This window comes from Malaclemys terrapin, chromosome 1 (genome assembly GCF_027887155.1).
Source record: "Malaclemys terrapin pileata isolate rMalTer1 chromosome 1, rMalTer1.hap1, whole genome shotgun sequence".
NCBI lineage: Eukaryota > Metazoa > Chordata > Testudines > Emydidae > Malaclemys > Malaclemys terrapin.
The window spans coordinates 95,915,129-95,933,897 of NC_071505.1; the positions used below are offsets into that span (position 1 = coordinate 95,915,129).

General features: G+C 44.1%; 1 protein-coding gene across 1 annotated transcript in view; it reads right to left on the minus strand.

Annotated features, from left to right (window-relative positions):
- Positions 1–10,771, minus strand: part of ISX (intestine specific homeobox) — a 37,061-nt gene extending 26,290 nt beyond the window's left edge. The window contains exon 1 of the mRNA XM_054032541.1: positions 10,588–10,771. Coding sequence (XP_053888516.1) covers positions 10,588–10,771 — 184 coding nt within the window. The remainder of the gene's footprint in view (positions 1–10,587) is intronic.
- Positions 10,772–18,769: the final 7,998 nt, after the last annotated feature.

Sequence of the window (18,769 nt, forward strand, 5' to 3'; positions counted from 1 at the left end):
GAAAACTTGTTCAAAAGGACATTATTGAAGAGATTAACTCCTTGGAATGGGTTTCACCTATAGTAATGACGCAGAAGAAGTGTGGAGACATTCGCCTTTGTGCGGACTTAAGGGAGCCAAATAAAGCTATTGTGATTGACAGCCATCCTCTTCCTCACATAGAGGAAGTATTTGCAGAACTCCGTGGAGCAAAGATGTTTTCTACTCTTGATTTGCAGAGCGCATACCACCAGGTTATGTTGCATGAAGATAGCAGAGACCTCACAGCATTTATTACACATGAGGGACTATTTAGTTTTAAACGTGTTCCATACGGTCTCGCATCAGCCCCAAGTGCCTTTCAAAAAATAATGTCATTGATTCTGAAGAATCAACATGGAGTTCAGTGCTATTTGGATGATATTATTGTGTTTGGAAATACTACTGAGGAGCATGACAATAACCTGCAGTCTGTACTAAACTGCCTCAGCAAAGCAGGCCTCAAGCTCAATGGGTCCAAATGCAAATTTAGACAAACTGAACTCTCCTTTCGGGGGCATACAATTTCATGGGCTGGACTAAAACCTGATCCAGATCATATCCTGGCAATTTCAAATACTCCTCCTCCAACGGATTTGCAAACCTTACGTTCCTTCTTGGGTCTTACCTCCTGGTATGCAAAATTCATTCCCAATTATGCTTCTGTCATTGAACCGTTACGAGAATTACTACGGAGAAGTTCGACCTTAGTGTGAACAATGGATGCACAAGTTAGTTTCAAAAGGGTGAAAGACTTGATTGTACATAGTCCAGTACCTGCATTATTCAGTCCCGCATTGCCCACAATTGTAACTACTGATGCTTCTGATTATGGACTTGGGGCTGTCCTCACACAACTTCATGAGGACAACACAGAGAGGACTGTTGCATTTGCTTCAAGGACACTAAGTAATGCTGAGAGAAAATATTCTACAGTTGAAAAAGAAGCACTTGCTTGTGTCTGGGCTACTGAAAAATGGAGAACATACCTGTGGGGCCGCACGTTCAAGTTGCACACAGACCACAGCCCTTTGATGATGTTGCTCACCATGAAAGGACTGGGAAGAGCAGGATATCGTATTGCTAGATGGTCTGCAAGACTACTCTCTTTCAATTATGAACTGGAATATAAGCCTGGAAACAAAAATGTGGTAGCTGATTGCCTTTCTCGCCTGCCTTTGCCTTCACCAGATGGTCCACCGGAGGATGAGGATGTAGTAGTTGCAATTATTACAAGCACTCTTACTGCAGTTACAAGAGAACAATTTCAAGCTGCTTGTTCAGTGTGTCCAATTCAACAAAAATTACAGGAATTTCTGACAAAGAGATGGCCCAGTAACCTTAAAAACCTTGACCCAGTTTTGCTGCCTTATTTTAGAGTTCGGGATGAACTTTCTTTGCTCGATGGCTGTGTGCTACGAAGTACACACCGGCTACTTGTGCCAGAAGAATTACAGTCAAAACTCATACACCTGGCACACGATACTCATCAAGGAATTGTTAGAACCAAACAACGACTATGCGATCTGTATTGGTGGCCAGGGATGGACTCTCAAACTGAAGCACTCATAAAATCCTGTGTCACTTGCCAAATGCATGATAAGACAGCAGTGACATGTACCCCTCCATTACAGCCTGTTCCTCTTCCTGAATCTGCATGGGAAAAAGTGGCGATTGACATTGTAGGACCTTTTGATACTGCTCCACTTGACTGTCGTTATGTCATCACTTTAATAGACTATTTCAGTAAATGGCCTGAGGTGGCGTTTACATCGCAAATTTCTTCTGCTACAGTAATTAAGTTCCTCTCTTCAGTTTTTAGCTGGGAAGGTAACCCCAAAGAACTGGTTTCAGATAATGGTAGTCAATTTACTTCCCTGGAGTTTGAAACTTTTCTAGTAGAGAGGAACATTTTACACAGGAGGTCATCCCTATATTACCCTCAAGCCAATGGAGAAATCGAACAATTTAACAGAAGTTTGAAAGAGAGTTTGCAAACAGCTAAACTGGAAGGGTGATTGTGGATACCCTTCACTACTGATTTCTTGCAAGCATACCGGGCTACACGACATGCCACAACGCAAAGATCACCCGCAGAGTTACTTCATGGGAAACAGATGACTACTAAACTAAACATTGCAGGATTGTTAAAGGCACGACCTGATGCCCCACACAAGGATGATGTGAGAAAGACAGTTGAACAGAACCAAGCAAAGTCTAAGGCTTTCACAGACAAATGGCAGGGTGCTAAGGAACCAAAGTTTGAGTGTGGATCCTTTGTTAGAATACAAAAACCTGGACTCTTATGCAAAGGGGACCATAAATTCACAATTCCTCTTAAAATCATAGAGAAGAAGGGACCTTACACCTATCGACTTTCTGATGGGCGGGTATGGAATGCTTCTTATCTTGCACCTGCCTATGCACCAAGAGGAGATTAGGCCAACACCCAGTCTGCATTGGATGACTTCACTGTAGAACCAACACAACAAGACATTGCACTGGAACCGGGGCTTGAGAGACGGCCTGTCAGACTCAGACAACCACGTGCCTGGACTAAAGATTATGTTATGTAGTATCTACAGTGTTTTCAGTGCAATATTCCTGCCAACAGTATAGTGTCTTGTTTCATATTTGTTCCTATGGTTAGAACAACAATGTTTATTTTAATTTGGAAAGTTTTTTAAGAGAGGAGGCAATGCGGTGTTTTGATCCTGCATGTGATTATTAGAACTGGGAGCACTGGCTGTTGGGAGTCTGAAAGGACAGGAAACAGGAAGGAGGGGGGAGGAGTTGAGGAGGCTGGGAGAGTTACAGAGTATGCAGCTACAGCTTGGAAAAGAGACTTCCACTGTAAATAAAGTTCTGTTGAAGTTGTTAATACTTTGCTTGGTGGATACAACAGGATGGTACATGAGTGCTTTGTGTCAGGGATGGGCACCCTCCTCTTCTGTTTCAGTGAAAGCCAGAAACATGGGCACCTAGTTCAGACCAGCATGCGGGCAGGGAGAGAGGTGAGAAGTCTGAACTAGTCAAGGTAGACATTGGTGGGGATGGGCTTGTACTTGCTGAACTGTGGAGCAATGCTAGAACTACATGTTCCATTGACATTTTCGTTGTGAATACAGGTTCAGGTGAAGCTTTGAGCCCCAAGGAGCCAGCTGCTCTTTTCTACTATCCTCCACCCCTTCGACTTTCCAGGCCCCATGGTTAGATTTTCAAAAGAGCACCCTGCGTTAGGGCTAGGTGGTCATGAGATTTCAGCTCCCAGTGAGGAACCTAAATAGGTGGCCAGATTTTCAAAAGAGGTCAGCATGCTGGAGGCGGCGCTGTTTTGAAAAACTGGCGTCATAAAGGGAGATGTTGGATACCAAGTAGTTTTGATAAACCTTAATTAGAGTTTAGAGGTACCTAAATGGGAGCGGAGTTCATTTGAAAATCTGTTTCCAATTGGGGGTGCTGTGCTCTTGAACACCAGGCCCTGAACTCTTTGGAAACTCCAAATGCACATTATATGAACATCTTCCTGATTTACAAGGATTGGATGTAGCTACTTGCATAGCCTCATCTATCCAGAAGGGGCGCTGTAGAACTGTGTACGTTTTGTCTTTGACCTCGCTGCTCCTCATCCACACACCTCCGGCAGCCTTGAACTGAGCATGAGTCCGGAGTTTACATTCCCCCTGCACTGCTGGTAGCCCATCACTCTGGATTCTGGTCAAGATTTTGTCCCATTATCAAGCTGCCCCTGGGTATTGTTCCTTTCCTGTCTCAACATCTGAGCTGACAGCAAAATGGGGTTGTGCTGAATTTTAATCTGGTCTAGCTAGGTGAGGCTGTTCCCATAGCAATATACTTTTCACCTGACTATTTGCATGGAAAGAAAATTTGGCTTTTAATATGTATTTTATTTCTGGCCTTGACAAAGTACCTAACACTTTAGGCCTTGTGGAGTTTCACTTTTGAATACGTTTTACTCTGTTCTATTGATAATCACCCACACAGTGGCTATAGTTATATCATCTTGAGACAAAGGGCCAAGACACAATGACTTCAATGGGAGTTGCACAAAAGTATCAGAGGGCAGAAACTGATCCAAAGAAAATACAGTCAGAAAAAGCTTTGGAAATTGCCCAAAGCTTCTTAGCAATAAGGGACAATTGTTCAAATGTTATCTTTTTAAATTATCACAAGTCTTTGGAGAGACTTCTACAGACAATCAAATACAGCCCAAGCATGTTGACCTTTAGACCCTGGTGCAAGGTCCATCTCTTCTCTCAAATGTGAGAGGGAGGGCAGGGGGAGCACTGTGTGGGTTGATGTTTACTTCATTCCTTTGTGGGCCTTGGAGGTTCTTGACGTTGGTGATTAAAATTAGTCTTTTTTTTAAATAGACTAATTAAGAAGAAGAGCTCTGTGCTGCTCGAAAGCTTGTTTCTCTCAACAACAGAAGTTGGTCCAATAAAGGATATTACCTCACCTATCTTGTCTCTCTGTTTTTTAAGGTCATTTTATGCAAACAGGAAGGATGGTCCAGTGGCTAGGGCTCTAGGACGTAGAAGACCTGCTTCAGGTCCCTGCCCTGCCACAGATTTCCCCATGACCTTGGGCAAGTCATCTAGCCCAGTGGCTCTCAAGCTTTCCAGACTACTGTACCCCTTTCAGGAGTTTGATTTGGATTGCGTACCCCCAAGTTTCACCTCACTTAAAAACTTCTTGCTGACAAAAGTGTCACAGCACGCCTTTACTGAAAAATTGCTCACGTTCTCATTTTTTCCATGTAATTATAAAATAAATCGATTGGAATATAAATATTGTACTTACATTTCAGTGTATAGTACATAGAACAATATAAACAAGTATGAAATTTTAGTTTGCACTGACGTCACTAATGCTTTTTATGTAGCCTGTTGTAAAACTAGATGAGCTGATTTACCCCCTGGAAGACCTCTGCGTACCCCCCAAGGTACACGTACTCCTGATTGAGAACCACTGATCTAGCCTCTCTTTCCTATCTGTAAAATGGGGATAATATCACTTCCCTACTTTACATGGGTGTTGTGAGGATAAATCCATTAAAGATTGTGAGGTGTTCCAACTAGAAGTATCTAAGATAGAGTGATTCACTTGGGGGGGGGGGAGCAGTTAAAACATTTTATAACTAACATAATACAGTAAACTTCTATTTCACATGCTGTCCCATCCTTTAGTCTTTCGTGCACAAAAGATCATAAAGCACTTCACTGAAGTGCTCAGATACCACAGAGATGGGCATGATATATGGACCTCAATAGAATAATCGTAGGCCAAAGAGGAGAAAGACTCAGAGCACGAGAGTGACAGATAGAGGGAAAAACACCTTTATTTGTGGAGACTGGAGGAAAAGACTGAGCAAGCAGGGAACAAGCAGTTATGAGATCAGAGAGGCAGAATGGAGTGGAATTAAGCATAGAGAGAGTTTGGAAAAATCAAGGGAGTAGTTCTGCAGTAGGATTGAAAATGGAGAGGAAGTTACTAGGATAAGAAGGGTGGAGGGAAGAAGGCTGATATTTTGTCAGTAGGAACGAAGCTGGCAGTTAAAAGACCTGGGTTCTGTTCCCACCTCTGCTGCAACTTCCATTGTGACTTTGGCGTTCCTATTATTTGGTCACGCTTCCTAGAAGGAGCAAGCAGTCTGGCTGAGGTGGTGGCGGCATTCAGAGCAGCCAATTTTTGTAGGGAATATTCATGAGAGAATTTTAAAAAGTATTTATGAATTTGAGCCAGGGAGAAATTTTCTTTGGCGAAGGCAGCTTTTTGCTGCAGGGATGGTGACATTTCAGCCTGGCACAACCTGAGAGGAGCATTAGTCATGTGCAGAGAAATGGCCTTGACAGCTGGCTCAAAACAGCCTCTCTGTCTTGGCTTTCATTCTCACAGCAAGTGATGGTGAAATATCATCGGGAAACGATTTTTGTCAGCAATGTTGCTAACTGTGGCGAGAGGGTTGTGGGTTTTTTTCCTCCTGATTCTATATCTAACTATATAAAAAAGTGCTTTTTATGGATTGGGTGATTTGGCAATATTGAACAGATGGTAGCTACTCAGTTACATGCCTTGATCTAGCCTCTCCTCTGCAATAAACTGGGTGGAGTGCAGTTATGGGTGAGGTAAAACAACCAACATATACAAGTTTCTCAGGACAGGGGCAGTGAGTTCCTTGATCCCGATTGGGGACTTTGGGCACTATAACAATACACGCATAATACCAGTACTACTGTTTCTGCTACTATTACTAATTCCCCAGACCCAAACTCCCCAGCCCGAACTGTTCTGGCAAGACAAAAAAGCTCCTGATGTTGCAATGCTGCTGCCAGAAGTACAGGCCAAACTTTTATTTCAGGCCTGCTTCCCCTCCTATTGAAATCAAGCTCCCATGAATGTCAGCAGAAGAAAAGTCAGACTGCTAATCAGCTCACCCACCATAGGCGGTAACAGGGCTCCCTCTTTCTGAATTAAAAGGATCCAACACACCAGTTGTTCTTGGCCAGGAAAAGTTGTCTGACTCGTGGGAGTCTGCTTTGCAGATGGCACCGAGAGCTGTTTGGAGAAGTGGAGGAGTTGGTCAGAGGGGAACAGAGGGCTAATGACTGATGTTATTTGGTGCCCCTACAAAAGGGAATGGTTACTCCATCCGGGCCCAGTGGGAGGATGGGGAGGGAGAAACTAAAGACAAAAACATGGTAAACAGGATGAAATGGGCTTCTACTTCAGAGGCCTGCATCTTTAACTCCATAGGACTCTTTCAAACACATGCTACGGCCAATTCCAATGTGCTTTGGATCCCATGCTGCAGTTAAGCGGCCATCTGGTGGGAATTTTTGCAAAGTAAATTCATTAAATCTAAGCACTGAGGAACCTGAGGGATGAAGAAGAGATTTTGCCTGATCCAAATCCTATGGAAGTCAACTGAAAGATTCCCATTAACTCCAGTGAGCTTTGAATCAGACTCACAGAGCCTAGCATGCTGCCGGCAGGGGCTGTGGAAACTTTTCAAAAGGCCCTGGCAATGGATTTCACACCTGAGCTGCAACATCTGTTTCTCTCCCAGAGAAGGGTTTTCCCACATAAGATCTGCTAATCCACCGCATTTCTGATCGACTGTATGCTCTGTTATTCTGGTCCTGCTTGCCCCTCCAGCTCCTTTCTCCGTGCAGCTGCACCCTGACCTGCAGCACTTCTTACTGTTCCACTCCTAAGCGCTCACACAGTTCTGTTCATGCTGCTGATTCCTGACCTGCACCTCTCCTGCCATTGCAGGCCGCCTCTGCCAATACCCATTATGCTGACCTGCAAACCCCACTGCTGTTCCAGTCCTGGAGTCTCCCACAAGTTTCTCAGTGCACTGCAGTTCCCGCCTGACCAGCAGTAACGCAAATCAGGAGTGGGCTGGGTCATTATGTAACATGCCCCAGGCCAGTGTTATGTGGCATAAGGTTGAGCGACTTTGATGAAACACAGTAATTATCCTGAAATGTACAGCCGAGGGTATCACTGCTGTTATGAAATAAATCTTACATGGAAAAAACTGGTGGTTCTGCTGGAGAAATGGAAGGGCAATTAACTCATGTATCTCCTTGGTGTTGTTAACGTGCATGCAATGTCACTGCCTGCCAATCAAAAGCTTCATTTTTGTCCTGCATTTTAAAGCCATTTGATCAAGGATGGCAATGAAGTGGAACAAATAACACCAACAAACCCACTTGATATATTTGTGTAGAGGAGGGAACATCTATATAATTTACATAGCTTGTCCATGTTTCAGTGATTAATTAGCTTGTGTGTGCATCTAAAGTATTAAGTAGTATCATTATTTAAAGTATATATTTTATATTGCCATAAACATATGGGTAATGCCATTAATTTAGTACACAACAGATGTGCAGACTCTATTATTGCTTTTCAGTAGTGGGCTGAAGAGTCATCACATTCTCTCTCTCCAGCCACCTTCGGTTTCTAAGCTGATAAAATTTCCTCCGCTTGCGCTTGATTTTTTTTTTTTAAACAAAAAGGAAAAACAAATTACAATTCATCAAGTCAAGGGACGGGCCTTGCTGTGCTGGCTGCATCATTTACAAGTCGAACAACTGACTGGGCTCTCGGCTGGAACCGTTTGGGGTGAAAATGTGTTTGTAGTGACATGCAGTAATGGAATCCCTGACATCCTTTGAGTCCTCTGCAAGGACTTGTCATAGCTACTACCGGGATTTGACAAGCTCAACAGGGATGCAAATTGAAACAGAGCTGGGTTACTCCAACGCCTGCCTCAGTTCCAGAGACACCAGAGTTAAGACATAAAGGTCCAGTCTACACTGTGGAAATTGACTGCGTTGCATGTCCCACTTATAACACAGAAGAGCCCAACATTGTTAAAATGGAGTTAAGCCCGGCCATATGGATGGGACTGCATTGTTTTTTAAGCATGTTTCAGAACTGATCTAAAGAACAGGCTTTAGCATGATTCAGGGCTACGGTTAGAACAGGGTATGGTGCTGCCAATACTGAGGCTTCATCTATGCTGGCAATTCTTAGGAAATCTCCCACCGTTGCACTACAACCAGTGGCATAGATGGTGGGGATGCTAATGGAGACAGGCCACTAGAGTTTTTACCACCATCGATGACAATGATAAAAAATTGGTGGCTGATTGACATTAGTGTTTCCACCATCATTGGTGGTAGAGCCATGACAGAGAACATCTCAGACACTCTCAGCAGAGATGCAGCCTGAAAGAGCAGACCAAGTTTTAACCAGGCCCAAACATGATAGATATTTTTGTGTAAAAGGGGCCAAAATTCCAGTGTATGACTGAGTTTAACCATTGTGCTAAGTATGGTTAACACCCAGCTGTGGCCAAACTGGATTCCAACACAGTTGGTCAACCAGTGTGGACAGAGGCAAAGTGTGTTAGGCTAGAACATATTTTGTGAGTATCATTCTAAATCCCTACCTAAGCCAGTTGTGCTGCCTCGGTTTGGTCCTGTTCATACTGGCCATCCAAGCCATATTAGAACCTACTTCGGACCCAAAAGAGTGGAAATCATGCTGGAGCACAGTTCTTACTTAGACTAAGTTCTTTGGGCCCACGGACTGTCTCTTACTATGTGTCTGTACAGTGCTTAGTGCAACAGGGCCCTGGCCCATGACTGGTATCTCTGTGCTGTTGTATTACAAATAATAAATCATAATTATTAACCTCTGTTGTAAGGTGTATCGATGGGGCCAAACTACAGCTGGTCAAAAATGAGCTGTTTTTCGACAGAGAATTGGGTATTTATTTATTTTGGTGGAAAGCGGCTGCTTTCTGCAGAAAATTTCAACTTTTTGTCAAAATCCCAAACAATCAAAAATGTTGATTTTCAATCTTTTCAATAAAAAGTTGAAATTTTCTGCAGGAACAAAATACTCATTTCTGATTAGCTCTACGCCAAACGGACCAAAGTCAAGGAAATGAGAGTTAAGAAGGCCAACACACTTGCTGTTCTGCAGCACTGGAAGTATGCTCATGTTTGCTGCTACCTAGCTCGCTCCAGGAGTTTATGAAGGAGCACTTCTGTCTCTCATGATAAAGAGAGATTTTAAAGAAAAAGTGCTTTCTCGTCCTGAGTTCTAGTAATTGACTTCCAACACCACTTAGCTACCTTTTCCTTACAGTCCATTGGTCCTGTTTGAATCTAAGCAGTTGAGTTTATCATGCCAAGGCATCTGCATGGAATTTGGCTCTAATGGAAAAAATCTGGTCCTGGTATGCACCTGGTTGCATTAGGCCTGAATTTGGCCCTCAGGCCTTTTTTCCAGGAGGAGGAGATGTTAATATAAAGTAAATAATAAGGGTATTTTTTTTTAGGTGAAAGGTCCCAGGGTATATTATTGGGTTGTAATTTCCAGGTGTTCTTGGACTTCAAACTGTTGGTATGCACAGGTCACATAGACCCAGGTCCTCAAAGGTATTTACATGCCTAGCTCCCACTGAAATCAAGTGAGACTTGAAGTCAATGGGAGTTAGGCACCTAAATACCTTTGAGGAGCTGGGTCATTGTTTCTTGCCTGTTTAAATAGCGCAGCTCTCTGTCCCCGGGCTCTGGAGCCTTTGTGGCATACTGCATTCCCAAAAGGGGGGAGGGATAGCTCAGTGGTTTGAGCATTGGCCTGCTAAACCTAGAGTTGTGAGTTCAATCCTTGAGGGGACCACTTAGGGATCTGGGGCAAAATCAGTATTTGGTCCTGCTAGTGAAGGCAGAGGGCTGGACTTGATGACCTTTAAGGATCCCTTCCAGTTCTATGAAATCAATAGGTAAGGGGTGGCAGTAGGCAGCCATGGCTATAAGCAAAGTAATTCTCCAAAATATCTTTGGTTTCAAGTTAAGATTATATTCATATGTGTGTATCAAATATGCTGGGCCTGAACTCTCCTGACCAATGAATTCCCAGATTCCTGCAAGGGCACAACGGTACAAATTCTATTTAAGTCACACCAAACAGACTTAGAAAGAGGGAAAGTTTTCATTAAGTAGTAGAAGTGGTGCTTACCCAGGGCAAGTTCCAGCTGTGGCTCTGATCCCATGGCTGGAGCTGCTTTGGCATGGCTCCAGCTAGTCCTTGGTGTACTGTTTAGGCAGGTCCTAGCAGAGGGTTTCTTTAAGATCTCCTCAATAGAAAAAGACAGAGCAGGCTTCCCCCGACTGTCACATTCCCCAGAGTCACACATCTTCATCCCACTAGGAGGAAAGAAGACCAACTCCAAATCTCTTTTTGGGTGCAAAAGGGAAGAAAAAAGCCACACCACTGGAGTGCTCTCTGCTGCTTGCTTATTCCAAGAGCAATATAGGTGAGTGGGTGTATTCCTCTCCTTACCGGCACTCTCCTGAACTAAATCAGTGGCAGAGGGAGCAATGGAAACGACTGGTGTGTGAGAGAGCCCACACCGTCTCTTTCTGATCCCAGGAGCCCACTTCAAGGCCAACAATAGCTCCTGAGTTTCTATTAAAGTAGCACCAGATGACGATGGGGAAAAAAATCTAAACAGCCCCGAAACCGCTGCAGCTTTAAAGGGCTCTGCACAATCTCATTGTAATCCCAGGAGGAGGAGTGTTCCCTGCACAGTCATGGCAAAAATGCCCAGGAAAGAGTCGCTTCACTTAGGTGAATAATGTTTGCGGGACAATTATCTTCCTTTTCGCTTTTCCACAAGAATCCATTAGAAGTCCCAGTATCTTTTTTCTTGTACTAATATGACTTGAGAAAATAACTGAATGCTAAGTCAACGCATTCCTTTGTGCCCAGTTACTAACAGGAGGGGCACAATGTAAACTTTCCAAAAATATTAGACTGTCTCATGCAGAGAGAAAAGGACCTTCCCTTCCCCAGCCTGTAACTCGCAGATTTACTGCTGCCCCTTCAACCACAATCTTTGAGTCAGGTTTTCTCCTCTTCCAAACACAGAACCCTTTGAAACTTCCACACAGGCCCTTGTCAGCGTCTTCCCTTCAAACCAGCCACGCCAGAAGGAGAAATCCCTGTCAAGCCGCCTGCACAAAAGTGCTCCCCTTTTTCTCAGCTCTGCAGCAGGGTTGGTTGAGGAATCTCCCACGAGTTGTCTCCTCCTTCCAGCTGGGTGTCTAAACCAGGGGGAAAATTCCCTGGATAACGCTGAAGAGTTCCAGTTATTCCCCTCTGCCCCACTTCTTTGTTCTCAATTACCTTTATTTAATGAAGAACATGCAATTGGTCAAACTTTTTTTTAACCTTGGTAAATCCTCCGGGGATTGCCCTTGCCTTTTACATTTTTCCCAGTCTGGTTCCCTTTTTCTGCTTGTTCCCCTTTTGTGCTTTCCTTATCTGTCTCCTATAATTGTATCGACAGGCCCTTCCTTATTTGTCCAATGAACTGACAATCCTTGAGCTGATTTCCCATCATGCGATCCCTTGGTGGAGCTAAGACCAAAATTACTGTGTAACCAGGGGGCAATAAAACACACCTGATAAGATGAAAGACGTGCTTTTTCCAGGGATTCTGGAGACCGGGCAAGCAGCGAGGGTAGGGGGGAAAAGGGTGGCGGAAAGGCTCAGAATGCTGCAGTGAGTCACAATGAAGCATATTTAGTGATCTGACTTTATTAATCAAATTTCTCCACAGGAGGGTGAGCAAGCAACTCTTTCATACTGATAAAAAAGGGAGGAGTTGAAAACGGGTCGTGTTTTTCTTTCTTCCCGCACATCCTTCTCTCTACTGTATCTGTTCGTGTAAAAGATGCCCCTACTTCTTCCTGGGCAAGGGACAATCTAGCCCTCCTCATATGAGACAGCTCTCTGGTTAAGGGAACCCTTGGATTTCTTTCAGTACAAGGGGTACCTCTCACCCATCCTCATATGGGATACCTTTGTAGGTAAGAGATGCCTTAGCCATTCTCCTGGAGAGAGTACCTTAACATCCTAGCCGTTTTTGCTTGTTGACCACTTTGCTTAAGGGCGTTGCCATGTCTTTCTGACCTGCCATTTGGAAGGTTGGGTGAATGCGCCTGTCCAGTCTAATGCACTAGCTACATCAATAGCTCTGCCTGGGCTCTCTGAGCATGGGGTTTCATTTCAGCGCCGTGTTTAATTAGAACAGCGCTTTGTGATTCAGGACAGTCTTGTCTTTATGGGCAGGGGTGGGAGTGTGTTTGTGCAGAGGGATGGGGAGAACATCTGACATCTCTGGACTTGGTCTTGCTAACCCATGTAGAGTGTGCTTGCTCTTTCCCCTGTGATTCTTGACCTGTAAACTGGAAACCAGTTTGAACGGATTCTGTTTAGGGAGAAAGGGCAAGGACAACCCTGGTGCAGTATAAATGCTCTATTGATGCAGTGACTCTCTGATGTCTACTATGCTAGTTTTATCAGACACAGGGCAATGGCTCATGCACAGGTAGCCTTAGGGTATCTCTACACTGGAATAAAAGACCTGCGGCATGGCTGCAGGCTGTCCTGGGTCAGCTGATTTGGGGCTGTGGGGCTAAAAATTGCTGTGTAAATTTAGACTTGGGCTGGAGACCAGGCTGAGGGACTCTCCCCTCTCCTCCCATGGAGTCCCAGAATCCAGGCTCCAGCCTACGCCCAAACCTCTACACTGCAGTTAAAAAGCCCAGTAGCCCGAGTCCTGCACCAAAATCAGCTGACACAAGCCAGCTGTGCATGTTTAATTGCAAAGTAGACATGCCCTCAATATTGTTCTTCAGGCCAGGCCTCCCTCCACCTTTATCAAGGACTCTCTGAACTGGAGCAGCAAAGATCAAAGCCCACTCCAGTGGATTTACCTACCTCCTGTAGTTGCTGGGAGAAGCGCAGGCAAGGCTGTGGCAAGCTTGTAGTTGCAAACATTCCTCTTTACTTCCAAAAGGGCTGATCTTTGGAGGTATGAGAAAGGTGGGGAATTGCAGGGAGATGCATGACTCATCGCAAAATGCCTTATGAAAGGGTCAGTTAATACAGAAGACAGCAGCTGTCAGGGCCGGCTCCAGGGTTTTGGCTGCCCCAAGCAGCCATTAAAAAAAAAAAAAAAAAAACCCGCGATCGCGATCTGCGATGGCAGTTCAGCGGAAGGTCCTTCGCTCCTAGCGGGAGTGAGGGACCGTCCACCGAATTGCCGCCGAATAGCTGGACCTGCCGCCCCAGTCCGGAGTGGCCACCCCAAGCACCAGCTTGCCAAGTTGGTGCCTGGAGCCGGCCCTGGCAGCTGTGTGAGTGAGCTAGGATTATTTCAGGGCAACAAATGGCCCACCCACTTGTCACTCTCCCCAGCCAATTCAGTTCAGTACACTTTTTTGGCAGGACAAGAGGTCAGATCGTCAGGTGGCATTACTCCATTTGTATTTATACCACCTGAGGATCTGGCCCCAGGAATACAAGGGTTGCCTACTTTAAATGCTACTCTAAAGAAATAAGAACTGGAGACTGTAATATTTACAATTCTTCCAGGTCAGTGCAACACTTTTATTCAAAATGACATTAACAACATGACGGATAAAACCCAGATCTATTATCTTACTCAGAGAACCCCCTAAACTCCACCTGTCTCCATGTTTCTCTCTAGCCTACTTCCTGTTAGATACCTACAGGGTCCACAACATAGCTCTATGCTACAAAACCCTAATTGCGGAATGCAGTGTGGTTTAGTGGATAGAGCACTGCACCTGGACTCAGGAGAGCTGGGCTGTATTCCTGGCTGTCTGTGACCTTGCGCAAGTCACTTCACCTCCCTGTGCCTCAGTTTCCCCAATCTGTAAAGTGGGGATTATGCTGGTGACCTCCACTTTGAGATCTCCTGTTGAAAGTTATAAGAACTAGGAATTCTATGTGAGACCTAGGTATTATTATTATGCCTCAGTTCATACCTTTACATTTCTAAAGACCCTGCTGTTTGCAGAGTCTATAGACATTTTGTGGTCAGCTGAGTTCAACTGAGGTGCATGCACACGTGCATGCATGTGCACGCGTGCGCGCGCGCACACACACACACAGCTTTCTAATGGAGACTTGACTTTTATTCTTCCTTGTTGCATTGTTCTCCTTATTTACTATGAAGCTGGTTCTGTCTGAAAGTATCATTTTGCTCTTTGTCTGTGGAAAAACATAACCAACCAAGGACGGTGACAAACTCTGAGGTGGGGAAGTAGGGTGGGCGGAGTAAGGGCTAAAGGTACAGGGTTATGCAGTTACTGAGTGTAGTGATACCCAGGCCCTGAGTGCTACAGGTTTTGTTGAGGGTGTTTTGTGTGTGTTTTTACAGTTCCGCTTGAACTGGAAACCCAGATGACTTTCAGCAACTACAATTACTGCATTAGCTAATTTAGATTGTAAACTCCTGGGGGCAGCAACCACATCTTCCTCCAGAATGGCTGAGCACCAGAGGCAGTTCTCTAAGGGGAATCCATGCAGTGGTGAGTCCCTCTTCTGGTTTTGCCTATTTCAACCAAATCTACAGGTGTTTAAAAGCTTAGCTTCTGAAAAGTTGAGAATCCTAGGTCATGTGGACTTGAAATCTAAGTGGGCTCCACAGTTCAGAGTCTGTTATTATAGAGAGCCTGTTACAAGGGAGAGAACTGTTAGCTAATGAAGTCTGTGCTGGTGGCAGACAAGAAGAAGGTTCCCTTCTCTCCCTTCAGTCTCTTTCTCCCTTCTATATCTAAAGAGAAGAATTCAATGAGATTCCACCTGAAGCTGTGGATTCAATTTTCCTAGGCACCTCCCTTAGCTCCTGCCTTAACAATCTGTGGTCACATACAGTCAGAATGGGCAGCTGTCACTGGGAATGGACCTCATGGCTAGCAACTCCACAGCTTGAGCCTGGTCAGCAATCAGGAGCCGTTCTAGCCACTCGAAGGCACTGGCCCACATAGGCGCAAGCCATTTGCTAGGTGCAGAGCAGCTGTAAATTGTCGATGTCACCTCTGAATCATCATCTCCTTGTAGGTTGTCTTCCATCCTTTACACCTTACTGGAGTCTGACAGTCTCCTCAGTGACAGTCGCAACGATCTTCTCAAAGCTCAACAGCTGGCAACAATCCAAGCAGAAAGCCCTTGTGACCAGCCTTCCGGAGTTCTTTTAACCTTAGGTGTATTGGCCCTGTTGTCTCTGTAGCTATTCCAACAAGCCCATACATTAGAAATGGTAATAAAGCGGCCCTGTGGGTTTGAACTGATAACATTTATGATGTTTTATTTTACGACACAATGATCATCGACCGACGGTGGAGATGGCATCACCTGTCCTCGAGGTGAAATGGACTCAGAGAGCTATTGTTCCACGGTAAGGAAGCGAGTGAGTAAATAAATAAATAGTAACAACAACAAAGGGATTGGAAAATAGAGAAGAGCCAATAGTTTGAGTCTAGGACAGGGGTAGGCAACCTATGGCACGCGTGCCAAAGGCGACACACAAGCTGATTTTCAGTGGCACTCACATTGCCCGGGTCCTGGCCACCGGTCCGGGGGGCTCTGTCTTTTAATTTAAATGAAGCTTCTTAAACATTTTAAAAACCTTATTTACTTTACATACAATAGTTTAGTTATATATTATAGACTTATAAAAGGAGACCTTCTAAAAACATTAAAATGTATGACTGGCACACGAAACCTTAAATTAGAGTGAATAAATGAAGACTCGGCACACCACTTCTGAAAGGTTGCCAACCCCAGGTGTAGGACGTTGATTATACAGTTTGGTGATGGGCTTTAACAAGTTCAATTCAAGTTGAAGTTATTTTCACCTTTTATAATGCTGAGGAGTTTTTTTTCCCCCTAAAAACTTTATAAATGTTTTCCACTGGGGAAAAAATCCAGTACAAATCCATGCAACTTTATTTAACCTGCTGCTTGAGTCCAGGTGCCTTTTTGTGCTGCACAGCTGCTGTTGTTATGTATGGGTGGGTATAGCTGGAGAGTTCAAAGGGTCACCCTTTCCGTGGCAGTGCAGGGCTTTGAATGCTAATCAGAACACAGAGCTGCCTGCTGCAGGTAGAAGCTGGGTCTGGTTTTTGTACTGTTAGGTAAATGCAAAGTTATATAAACAAGAAACGTACGTGATTAACACGAGCTCTCCTTGCAGTAGTATGGAGAACACACGTCTGTCTTTTGTTATGATATGGCACCTCTTTGTATGGTAACAATGGAATCCTTGAAGGTAATAGCCCAGGGGATTAGGGAGCATATCACCTTCAACTTATTATTTCATAGTGTCATAAAGTTTAAGGCCAGAAGGCATGATTAAATCATCTAGGACAGGGCAAGTAAATTTCACCCGGATACCACTGTATTAAGCCCAAAGACTTTAGATAGACTAAAGTATTTCAATCCTCAGGAGACTAAACTGTGCGGCCTCAGGTTGGTAGTGAATAAATGTGTTTAGTTATGCAAGCAAATGAGCTTTCCGTGTCCTGGAGCAATGCTGCATCACCCAGATGTGGAGAGGACATTCAGCCCCTCCATCCACCAGACCCTTCTGCTGTGTTGTCATTGTTATTATTTGTATTGCAGCATCACTGATGGGTATCAATCAAAGATCAGGGCCCCATTCTGCTAGGGGCTTTACAGAGTAGAGCTAGGATACAATTTTGTCCAACCCTTTTTCTTGGCAAAAAGTTTCAGTGACTGAAATGTCTTGGCGTTCATGTCAGTTTCATCAAATTGCTTATGTTATTTAAAACAATTCTGAAAAAATGGCAACATTTCATTTTGGTATTTTTGAAATGCAAAGTTTTCATTTCAAAATTTCCTTTAAAAACATCAGAAACATTTTCAAATGCTCAAAATCAAAATGAAATGTTTCGGTATTGTTGAAGCCAAACATTTCGTTTAACTTGAAATGAATTTTATTTTCAACTTTTTGATTCATCAAAAATCTCAAAACATTTCATTTTTAGTTTGACCCAAAATGAATCCCCCCCCTCACCCCAGTTTTTTGGACTTGACAGTGAACCAAAACACCTGTTATTTACACGGCTCTAGTACAGACACACACAAAAAGTCTATTCTACTCCGGTTCTTATATCTCCCTTGTCACTGTAGCCTCTGAACACTTTCTATTGGTGCATTAAGCAACATGACTCACATCTGTCACAAGTGTTTCATCCTCTCCCCAGGGGAAGAATTGTATATGCAGGGAAATGTTTTGGTGTGGTAGGATTTTTTTTTTATGTGCGTGCTGCTGTGTGTTTATGTTAGAGAGGCAGGTTGAAGACGTGTGCCTTACACTGGGAGTGGAGGAGGGTGAGGTTTGTGAGGCCCTTAGAACCTCCCACACTGATGAGCTTTACCCTTATGGCAGAAATTTCCATTGTGCCAGAGAAACGGCAGCTCTCAACCATGGTCTTCTTCCCAGCGCTTTAGACAGCTGTTCAGAACCTGCTCACTTACCATGTAAAGATTTGGTTTATGCTACATCTTTCATGCGCTAGATTTTCTCAAGCAATAATTTAGGTACTGGTTGTTAAGCAACCGGGAAGACAAACAGAGCAGCCATTATGTGACCTTCAACTTCTGCCACCACTGCCAGATAAGCTGAAGGCTGTGTCAAAAATTAGCATCACATCCAAAGTGTACCACCACCACCCAACTTTGCCCATTTACGTTCCAGCCAAACTAGCATTTGGTATATTCCATTTCTTTCCAACCATTGTTATTTTACGTAGGGCTGGGCAAACACTATGGCAAATAAATTCTGCTCTCATCCCTGTCACCGAATGCCTGCCCAAACCTATTCTTATTGGTGCACTCTTTATGAGGGTTAATCCCTTGTAAAGGTGCTAGAGAGTCTAACTGGTTGAGCAAACAGTGCTTGTTCTATTTATAGATTGTTAATGTGTGACTATGTCTGTGACTTCAGAATGGGCTTCTGGGGCTGGTAGAATTGTACATGCTATAGGAAGGATTTAGCTGAAAAGAAAGGACTCTGAAGTATTAGATGAAGTAATTTTGAGTGTCACCCATGTTTACCTTAGCCTTTATGAGTAATCATTTCAGAGAGAACCTGGGCTTTGGAGAGGTTATAAAACTCAGCACAAAGGGTATATTGACAATCACTGGAGACAGGGAGAAGTCAAGGCAGGGTGCATTTTCCAGGCTTCCTGGTAAGCTCTGGTATGGAGATTTGGGGTTGGAGTGGGGTTGCCTATGACAGTCATGTGAGTTCCAAGGAGAATCCCTCTGAGGGTCATGTGATTTTCAGGGGCCTGCA